The sequence below is a fragment of the Cupressus sempervirens genome, chromosome 4 (genome assembly GCF_028749045.1).
Source record: "Cupressus sempervirens isolate cs-2001-9-10 chromosome 4, ASM2874904v1, whole genome shotgun sequence".
Classification (NCBI taxonomy): domain Eukaryota; kingdom Viridiplantae; phylum Streptophyta; class Pinopsida; order Cupressales; family Cupressaceae; genus Cupressus; species Cupressus sempervirens.
Window position 1 is genome coordinate 730,697,322 of NC_143121.1, and position 10,942 is coordinate 730,708,263.

The following is a 10,942-nucleotide window of genomic DNA, read 5'->3' on the forward strand; positions in this document are numbered from 1 at the left end:
TATAGACACCCATTTTTCGTCTACCCTTAGTATGGGCATGGTGGATCTCATGAGAAAGGATGATAACCTGAGCATAAATGATAACTCATCCATGACTACTACTTCCCCTCTCAGGAGGCCTAAGGAAGATCCCCTTATTTTGCCTCTCTCTGAGAAACCCCCTATCGAAACCCCAACTCCTTTTACTCCTCCCATGCACCCCTTTGTTTAGGACCCCCTCCCACTCCCCAATTTGGATCAAACTTCTTTCAAACATGTTGAAGCTGAATTGAAGAATTTGTGGATCGAGATGAAAAAGAAAAAGAGCTTGCTAATTGATATGAACATGAGGTTCACCACTCAGGTGGATTTTTCCATAAAGGTTATGAATTATGTAGTAACTATTCTCCAGCTTCTTCAGTAGGAGAAGATGACAGGTAAGGTGGAGGAAGATGAGGAGAGCACCAAGAGACTCTATAGGTTCCTCTTAGATGACAGGTTGAACATCCTGCAAGAGAAACCAACCCCCTGATGAGAAGAAAGAATGATGACTTGGCCTCATTCTATGTTAATTTTTTAATATTTTATGATGGTTAAACTTTGGTCTTGCATGGCTAATATGGAAACTTTTTATATGAACTTTAATGCTGGTAGCCTAATTAGTGTTCTCGTTGGTAACTTGTATGGCACTATAGACTATAATGTTATTGATAGTAGATTGATAAACTCTTGTAGGTACTTATTTTTTATGATAGTGGGCGGTAATGTGTTTTTTATGATCCTAGTAAGTGAGTTATCTATTAGGTGATAGTTATCTTTGATTGTTAAGAGTTTATTCAACTGTTATTTAGATTAAAGACTAAAGTAACTTTTGTTTATACTTGTTTAAATTTTAGAAGACTATATATTTGCATATAAAAATAAATAAATTGATGAATCATAAAAAAATTAATTCCATTATATGAAAATAAAGTAACTCAATCATCTCCCTCTTCCTCTCCGTGACAAGTATTATCTCTGCCATTTGTAAAACAAGAAATGCACAGGCTGATTCATTCGAGCAGCCAAGTTTTCTATCTTCCATCTTGTAAGGCAACCGCAAGAAGAAATGAACGGTTTGCTCGATCCTCAGAATTTATAAGAGGTGCCCCAAGATTTTAGCCAGGGTGTTCTTCTTTGGATTTTCTGAGCGCTTGTGTAACTGTTCAGACAAAGATTAAATTACATTATAAATCAGGTTGGCTGGATCTCCTCTACTTGAAATTTAAGCTCTTGTATCTGAAATCTGATTGAATTGTCATCCATCTCTCTTTCTCAGGTTTCTGTTCGAATCGATTTTGTGTACCATGGCGTCTCTTGGCAGCGGCGAATGCAGAATTAACATCAGTACGTCTAATGAAGAAATTAGCTACAATGAGTCTCGAAACGGGGGATTTCTAAGAAAAATTTGGTTAAATATAAGCAATCTTGTGATGGGGTGGTGTAGAAACATAATGGATGTTGGAAGAGAGGATCCCAGAAGGAGTACGCATGCTATAAAAGTTGGGTTGGCATTGTCATCGGTTTCGCTGTTTTTTCTCTGGGATCGATTATTCCGCAGGGTGGGATTTGGTAACCATGCAATTTGGGCAGTCATGACTGTCGTTGTCGTTCTCGAATTCTCTGCGGGTATGACTTAGTTTAATTTAATTTACCCCTCGTTCGATTGTTTCTAACGCAACCATATTTTTCCCCCTAATCGACTAACATTTAGAATGGCTGTTGTTGCTGCTTGAGCAGGGGCTACCATGAAGAAAGGCCTCAACAGAGGAATTGGAACCATGGTGGCTGCATTTCTTGCCTTCCTCGTTTGCCACGTGTCAGAGAAGGTAGTGCGAGGAAAGGCGTTTGTAGTGGGATCTTCCCTCTTCATCGTGGGTGAGTTTTTGTGCTCTCTTGGAATCACCTTGTTGCATTCACCAAATCTCAATTAGTACTCCACTGCACTCTTTTTGCAGGAGCGGCTGCCACGTATGCCCGTTTCTTTCCTTCCCTCAAGAATAAATTTGACTATGGAGTGCTTATATTCCTGCTCACATTCAGCATGATAACGGTCTCTGGATATCGAGTGGAGAATATATCACGCATGGCATACGAACGCTTCGCCACCATACTCATCGGATGTGGAGTGTGTTTGGTTGTAAGTCTGCTCATCTTCCCCGCGTGGGCTGGCGAGGATCTTCACAATTCCACTGTCAGGAAGTTACAAGGCTTGGGGAAATCTCTGCAGGGTAAGAAAACCGAACGAAAACAATTGGGGTTAAAAATCCTTGTTTTGATTGTGATAAAAACGTAACGTTTTCTTCAGCGTAAAATGTGTGTTTTTCGCAATGGGCTGTTACAGATGAACTACTAGTACGCTTTGATTGGTGTGGCTTGTTACCAGTTCGGTAGATTAACTTGTTAAAATATCCGACTAATGTAATGGGCATGATATATTTGATGCCAGGATGCGTGGATGAATATTTCAGCGGATGCCGTACTGATGAGAAGGTGGAAGATGAGTCAGAAGATTTCATATACAGAGGATACAAGTCTGTGCTAGACTCAAAGGCTACCGACGATTCTTTGGTAAACCGAAAAAATATATAATTATTAGAAGAAACTAATTAAGTGGTAGCCATGACAACTTTTGACATTAAAGAATGTTAAATGGATCGTCTGAAAGCAGTGATTGTACATGTTAATTGCAGGAGGCATTTGCTAGGTGGGAGCCAAGGCATGGTCTATTTCGATGCTGGCATCCATGGAAGCAGTATGTGAAAATTGGAGTGAAGCTTCGTTATCTGGCTTATTCTATTGTGGCCTTGCACGGATGCCTTCGATCTGAAATCGAGGTATATTCGTATACATTTCCTCATTTGGCATCATTACCTTCAATTTACAAATTATCTTCAATGCATGCACTGTAGCTGATGAATTTTTGTTTTGCATACGTTTCAGACCCCTCATTCCCTTCGTTCACTATTGAAGAAGCCATGCACCAACGTCGCCCACAAAGCAGCCAAATTACTGGTAGAGCTGTCAAGCTGCATTGAACAAATGAGAATATACGACTTCGAGCCAATATTGGAAGAAGTTCAACATGCACTGGAGGATCTTCAGGTTTCCTTAAATTCTCAACCAAAGCTCTTACTTCATTCAACAACAAGAACGCCGAGTCAGAAAATCGTACTTGAGAATGAAAATAGAGAAGAGGAGGTAAGGTGGGGGACGAGAAGAAGATCATGGCATGGAGAAAGTAGTGACGAGAAGAGGTTAATGCTGAGACACGGTGTTGAATTTGGAGAAGCACTTCCATTGGCTACGTTTGCGTGGTTGGTGGTGGAGATCGTAGCGAGGCTTGAGCACGTGGTACACGCCGTGGAAGAGCTCGCGGCAATGGCGAAATTCAAGCCTCACAATCCTTCGACGTCGGATCCAGAGACCCAGTCTTGCAAGAACGCCAGAAAGATGTGTACATATCAACAATGTCGACTGATTTTCCCCTTCAATTCACACTCTACTACGGGAGTCAATTTTTAACATCATATACTAAGGGAAAAATTAAGCTTGCGAAAAAAAAGTCAAATTCTATGATTGCATTGTTAAATTTTATGTATTGATGATTTACATTAGTCTCATTTTTGTCTCTCTCACAATTGTCATATCATCTTGCTGACACCATGAGCTACTCCTAATCCCAATCTTTCTGAGAGGAGCACTTATCTTAACTTCACTATGCATGTCTAATCAAATAATATTATAATTATACCAAATAATCAATTTAAAAACAATATACACTATTATGACATTGGTAATTTTTTGTAAATTTTTTAAAGACTCTAGTTGTTACACCTACTCCCAATCTTGTTTGAGCAGATGTCAAATAATATTTTTAATTTTCACTTCTTTCTAATTTACTAATATCAATCTATAATACCTTCTATTCTTATTTATTATTATAATTATAATCTCATCACATACTTTTATATCATGATTATTCTTTATTTGTTTCCACTATCTATATCTACATCTCTATAACTCTTGATATTACCTCTTCGGGACCACTACCTCTTATGTTCCAAATATCAAATATATCTTTATTCATGACCAAAAATATTCGTAGTAATCAACAATATTTATCGAAAATATTTCAGATTATAAAACATTGTTCTCTTCTTTCATACGTTTTTCTCTAAATATATCAATATCACTCTTCCTTCAAATGTCTGCTTTATATCATCATTGTTTCATGATATTTACTTCTAGATTTAATTTATGATTATATCTAACTATATTTAAAAGTAAATTTAATTATTTTTATATTTATTATTAGTTATTATTTTTGCTTTAAAATAGAGTAAAGGAATCTCAAACCTTTCCTTTTACTTGAAAGTTGGTGTGTAGAGTGCTTGGGCACACTTTTTTAGCACAAACAAAAGGTTTGCAATGTAACTACTGCCACCTACAAACAAGACAATGGAAAACCTTAAATAAATAGTATATATTTATGTTTTGAAACCAATTGTTTTAAATATTATGAATGATTTGAATATAAAGATTTCTAAGGACCTAGGGATTCATATTTTATAGCTATATAAAGCGCACACACAAATATTTACATCCACACATTTGCAAATGTTGAAGTCAGTCATTATTGATGTGTATGCCAATGATTTCATGGGTCTAAAAGAAAAAAGAAAAAGAAAAAAAAAAGATTTGAAATGTTGAAAAATTTCATAGTTTTTTTTGAAACTTATAAGAAATTGAATAGGATCCTCCACGAGGATATTCATAACAAAATGAAAGACATAATTATTATTATTAATTATAATAATCTCTTTGAGTAAAATATTATGTTTATTTTAATACATTTGTAATTGATTAACGTTTCATGTAAAATAATTTTTTTCTCAAAATTATTTTCTAAGTCTTCAAACCTCATTTTTATAATACTAAATCTTATATTAATTAATTAATTTAAATCTATTGAAGGTTTTATAAATTAAAATTTAATTTTAATACCTAGAATTGCATTATTAGGACTTTTGTTAGGGTTAGTTTTTTATTGGGGCAAGGGTTAAAGTAAGGATTTAAGGGCTAGGGTAATCATTAGGGTTTGACATTTAGGATTAGGATCATGGTTTAACATTCATAATAAGTTACTAGGGTTAACCATTTAGGCTTAGGGTTTATCTTAAGATTTAGGATTCAAGGTTAGTCTTTTACATTTGGTATGAGGGTTTAACATTTATGGTTATTATTAGGTTGAGCATTATGGTATGGGTATGCATCATAGTAAAGATTGAGATTTATATTAAGGTTAGGTTTAATAGTTAGAGCTAGAATTTAGAATTAGGGTTGTATATTTAGACTTGATGATTAACAAGTAGGATTAGGGTTTAACATAAGGATTGGATAATGATTTAGGGTTTATCATTTAGGATTATAGTTTGGATTTAGATTTACGGTTTAGTTTTAAGGATTATGATGTGGTAATTGGGATTAGGATTTGAGTTTATTATTTAGGGTGTAGCATTTAGAACTAGGATTATGATTAAGGCTTATAATTTAAGATTTATATAGTTATTTATGGAAATAGGATATGATATTACATCATGGTTAGTATTATAGTTATGAGTAGAATTTGAATTAGGATAGAATTTTGGTTAAAGTTCAACATTTAGGATTATGATTCAATAATAAGGGCTAGGATTAGCATTTGATAATAGTGACTAGGACTTATGATTTAGGATCATAATTTAGGGTGGGATTAGGATTAGGGGTTAGCAAATAGGATTTAGGGTTAGAGAGACTTAGACTTAGGTTAAGGTTATATATATATATATATATATATATATATATATATATATATATATATATCTTAAACCTAACTACAATTGAACTATAATACAAATTCTAACCATAAAATTTAATGAAAAATGTTAATCCTTATGCTTACATAAATTTCACCTTTAATTGTAAGTGTAATAAAAAAATCATAACCCTAATTTATTTAATATTCTCACTACAATTATTGTTTGGGTGTTTAAGATTGGAGTTAAAATTTAGGGTTTTGTATTTAGATTATAGTATGGATTATGGTTCTGATTAGGGACACATCATAGTAAATATTAGTGTCAAGGTTAGTGTTTATAATTATGATCAAAACTTAGATTTTACCATTAGGATTATAGTTAGAATTATTATTAGGTTTACTATATTAATTGAAAATACTATCCACCTCATGTATAAAATTATGTAACATGTCTTTTTCTCCTTCTTTTTTTCTCTATAATGACATTGTGCATAAGTTAAATTGTGTGTAATCTATTTTCTTGGTTTTTATTTTTATTATTTTCCTTAAATCTAGGCTTACTTATTAGAGTTTAATTCCAGTACACTTCCCTCACACATGTCTATAAACTTCCTCCAATTAATGACTAAATTGTGTTAAAATTAAACTAAATTTTATCTACCTCAAAAAATTGTAGAATATATATATTATCTTGTTACCTATTTTTAATATTTATCCTAGAAATAATAAAAATGATTAATATGTATTTTTAACTATCATATAGTATTCCTTTTTTTCTTCAATAATTAGATATCTAAATCATACACTGTCTACTCTAAATACTTATTTGAAGTACTTTTTTAACAATTTTAGGGACTACCTCAAATTGGTCGAGCTATATAGTTGTCAACTAAATGAAAAGTACATATTTTCATTTCAAAAATTTCACAAAAATTGATAAAGTTATACTCATGCTTACTTTTGATCTTTTTTCTTTAATAATAACATAAAGGATAAACTACATACATAGCATAAAAAAATTGAAGTACAACATCAAAACAATGATTACTATCAATCATGTAAGAATATTAAATTTGAAACCAGGCCATGTAATCTCGTGATCAAATCAAAAAATAAATAGTGACAAGTTACAATGCTTATCATATACAAAAAAAACATCTTGCTAATAACAAAGAATTAACAAAGCGATATTGTTTCGCATGAAGGACTAGTCCAATGCACCAACATTAATCTTGCTAGATTTTTCTTTATTTGTCTCAAAAGCACCAATGGGAGGATCTGCACCTTGAGGAGTGTAAGTGGTAGTCTCCCAACTTGGGCCTACCTTGTCCCACTTCAATTGGATGGCCCCATTCACTTTTTGGATATCAATGACTTTCTCTTTAGTGAACTATCTTAAAGCTTCACATTCTTCCTAATTTAGCATGTTTGAATAAATGTCAAAGAAATGGACTGGTTGTATACCATCCTTATATACAATCATTATTCCCTCATTAATCTAGATCATGAAGTGGTCCTTGAGGAACTCTACAACCATAGATACTTGTGACATGATATTGAAGAAGGTGGGTTTAAGCATAAACCTAGTAAGTTCCCTCTTGATATTTTGGAAGACTTAATCATTCCTCTTTTTCTAAAGATACAAAATCACTTTAGTAGATAGAAAAAACTAGAACTTATTAACCACGTTGTCAAATTTATCTACATGACTAGCAAAGTCTTCTTTCCAATGTAGACTTGAATGCCCATTACCCACATTAAGGCTACCAAAAAATATGTCCCATATCAAGAAAGAATACATGGTCAATAAATTCAAGATAATTACACATTGGATTAAAAATGGATGGAAACCCAAAAACAATAATCACAGACCCAGTAGCAAGTTTTTAAAAGGTAAATATCCATCTAAAACACATCTTCTTAGGTTTTAACACAAGAATGCCTCAAATTATCAAGAAATAATTTATACACAATAATTGGCCAATTAATGTCTCATCTTTGGTTAATTTCCAAGATAATTTTATCATCCCACTTCATCAAATTGTAAATTTTCTTAGTAGACATCTCATTAAATTTGATACCATTGTTTGACTTTAATTGTAGAAGAAAAGCTTGAATTTCCATTATTTTACTAGGAAATAATGGATTAACTCCTATGGAGATCAAAGTAAATATTTTCTTTTGAGAAATTGGAAAGACATACAAAATACACAACTCCTCCCTAGATTCTAACTTATTTTCCATCGAGATGTCTCTAACCTAAGAGAGCCCATCAATATTCCATGTTTTAGTAGAGCAACATTGGAAAATGACAAGAGGTTTAGAGTTAAGTGAGACACCTACGTAAGTGCAAGAAGTTGGGTCTCACTTTTGGGCAAAAAGTTGAAGTGTTTTTCCTATTTTTGAATTTTTTTGTCAATTGATGTCAAAATTTAAGGCATTTAGAGATTGAACATATAAAAAACTTTAGAAATAAATATTGTAGTGTTTGGAACCTACTTTTTGAATATGTAATTTAGTTGTGTACCCATATGATAGGATTTTTTTTTATGGTATGGATCTTGAAAAACCAACTTTTCAAAATTATTGTTTCAGGAGCATACCACACTCATGTATGGACAACATAATTTGAAACAAATAAATGAATTTTTGTAAATACTTTTAAAGGAAGTTACCTAAAACACCAAGATTGATGATAATATTTTTCATTAATTATTTATTGAAAAATATTTTTATTATTAATTTTTAATTAGCTATAAAGGAAAATTTTAAAACCTCTCATGTATGAACACCATAATTTGATCAAAATATCTTTTTTTTTGTTTAACTTCAAAAGAATTATATAATAATACGATAAGTGGGAGAGCAGGCAACAAAGGGGCTGGATTTTCTAGCTCAGATGCTTACAATGGTGAGGGTGAGGAGTCTAAAGTGAATGAGGATGATGGATGGGGGCACCTTCTTTGTGCTAGTTCCCTCTGGCTTTGTTGAGTGCTATCATGTTTTGGCGGTAGATCTCAGTGGTGCATGGTGGAGTGGCTTTTCTATTGTTCAGTGGCTATTTTTTGCTAAAGGATAGTTTTCTTCCAATGGCTCTTCTCCACACTCCAGAAGGGTTTGGCTCTTATGGGTGGTGATTGGAGATGGAAGGTCCCATGTTGGTACTTGGGGTGATGTTGGGTTGTGCACTGGTTGGACCTCTATAAGGGGTTGGGGTTTGTGGGTGGAGGTGTTTTTTTGTCAGAACCCTTGTGCCCCACTTTAGGTTTTCAATGTATGGGGTCTTTTGTCCTAGGTGTGTTGTTGGTCTCTAGCTCTACTGGACTCTCTTATATTTGAAGTTTCTTAGAGATGAGAATACATATGAGTTTGGTTTGGAGGGTTATGTGTAGTGGCTTCATTGATACATCTTTCCCTTGAAGCCTCTTGTTATGGCTCATGGGGCCCATGTAAATTCTAGGGTTTGTAGGGGCTTGGATGTTGATGGTTTGGTCTATAGGGGAATTATGGTCCATGTCTTTGGTGCTAGTTCTATTAACGGGGTGTTTTCCCTAGATGGGTTTTCATTTTCAAGGGTTTTACTATTGATAGCTCCCCTTGGCTAGGCATTTTTTGTTCATCATTTGGGAATTCTCTTACCCATTGGTGTTTGTCTCTTTGGAGATTCCTTTGGATGGTCATGCTCTGAGGTGAATACTTACTCTATTTGGGACTTGAATTAGGTGAAGGCAGACATTTCAAATCATTGGATGCATGTGTGGTAGAGGTTTCCTCTATCCTATTCTTTAACCTTCCTACTTCCTATTGAGGTGGAGGACCCTAATGAGGTGGGGGCAAAGCTCATCGAGGTAGCTGGTTGCTAGAAGAAAGTGGTTGTGAATGTGTTCTACAGGTACTCTCCCATTGTTTGTGATTATCTCTTTCCTATTCTAAGAGATCTGGTTGGTGAGAGCATGTATGGACGATGTTCTTCAAGCGCTATAGAAAGTATGACTCCACAACTAAATAATTTGGTGTGGAGATATGTGTTATGCCATATAGGGATGGGCTAAATCTTACTCTTAGCTTCTAAAGTTGTTGTTCCAATGGAGGTGGAGAAATCTCTTATTGAGGTGGAGATCATATTTGGGCATTGGGAAGAAGAGGAGACTCCTATTGAGACACTAAATACTATGCTACTTTTAGTAGTGTTGTTAGTTGAGGAAGGGGGAGTTTCTCTTACCTTTGGGGCTTGGTCTTCCTCCTCTTTGCTCCTCTTAGTATGGTGTTTTGGGAATTTGTGGGGGGTTGGAAGACTTTTAACAACATTTTCCAAGGTTGGACCCTTGCTTGGACCTATGGTTGGATGATATGAATTGTTTTTTCTAAGGTTAAAGGTATAGTCTTGTTTGGTCCTATTTCTTTTCTTACTATTCTAACATGCGTAGATGGCCTAAGTTTGTTCACTTGTTTCTTATGGTGATTTCTTGTCTTAGTTTCTCTTATTTTCAAGTGATTGTTGGAAGTTTTAAAAGGTACACATTGGTCCTTTGTTGTTGTTTTTAGTTTAAGTATGGCTACTATGGGGGCATTGACCATGGTTTGTAGGTCAGTCACTTGTGGACCTTTGCCTTTGAGAAAGGGAGATTTGGCTTGTCTGGATCTTTATTTATTAGGCACTAGTAATGTTCTACTCTTACTGTCTAGTGTTTTACTTGTACTTCAGGTCATCACTTGGTAATTATTACTTTTTTTAATCAAAAACTTCAAAAGAATTATATCGAGATTGATGGCCAAATTTTAAGGGGTCAAGGCATAGGCTTTGTCTGACCAAGCCTATCCTGAACCAAAATTTAATGCAGGAGAAAATAAATCATGCCCCATGTTGCAAGAAATGGGCACCCATTATTTGAAATTGGAAAAATGGGTGCCCGTTTTGAAAAAGTCAAATCAGCATTTAAAACGCATTTAAAATCCCCCAAAAAATAAAATGATTGATTTTTTTTAAAACAAGCACCTGATTTTTGAAAAATAAGTACCTATTTTTAAAAATTCTTTTTTTTAAAAAAAGGGGTGCCCGTTTTTTGAAAATAAAAAATGGGCACCCAATTTTTAAGAAAATGTGTGCCTATTTTTTGAATTTTG

General features: G+C 34.0%; 1 protein-coding gene across 1 annotated transcript; it reads left to right on the plus strand.

The window, feature by feature from the left end:
* The first annotated feature begins 1,325 nt into the window (after positions 1-1,325).
* LOC149563430 (aluminum-activated malate transporter 14-like) lies at positions 1,326-3,543 on the plus strand. The gene is made up of 6 exons (XM_089828178.1): positions 1,326-1,647; positions 1,759-1,896; positions 1,977-2,249; positions 2,468-2,589; positions 2,712-2,855; positions 2,962-3,543. Exons 1-6 carry the CDS (start codon positions 1,326-1,328, stop codon positions 3,541-3,543), a joined length of 1,581 nt encoding a protein of 526 aa, XP_089684304.1.
* Positions 3,544-10,942: the final 7,399 nt, after the last annotated feature.

What these genes read in the sequence shown, in the direction of transcription:
- LOC149563430 (XM_089828178.1), top strand. Translation starts at nt 1,326, where the DNA reads ATGGCGTCTCTTGGCAGCGGCGAATGCAGAATTAACATCAGTACGTCT. An exon ending in ATCTTCCCTCTTCATCGTGG is followed by an intron (nt 1,897 to 1,976) that starts GTGAGTTTTTGT and finishes CTCTTTTTGCAG; the next exon opens with GAGCGGCTGCCACGTATGCC. An exon ending in GCCTTCGATCTGAAATCGAG is followed by an intron (nt 2,856 to 2,961) that starts GTATATTCGTAT and finishes CATACGTTTCAG; the next exon opens with ACCCCTCATTCCCTTCGTTC.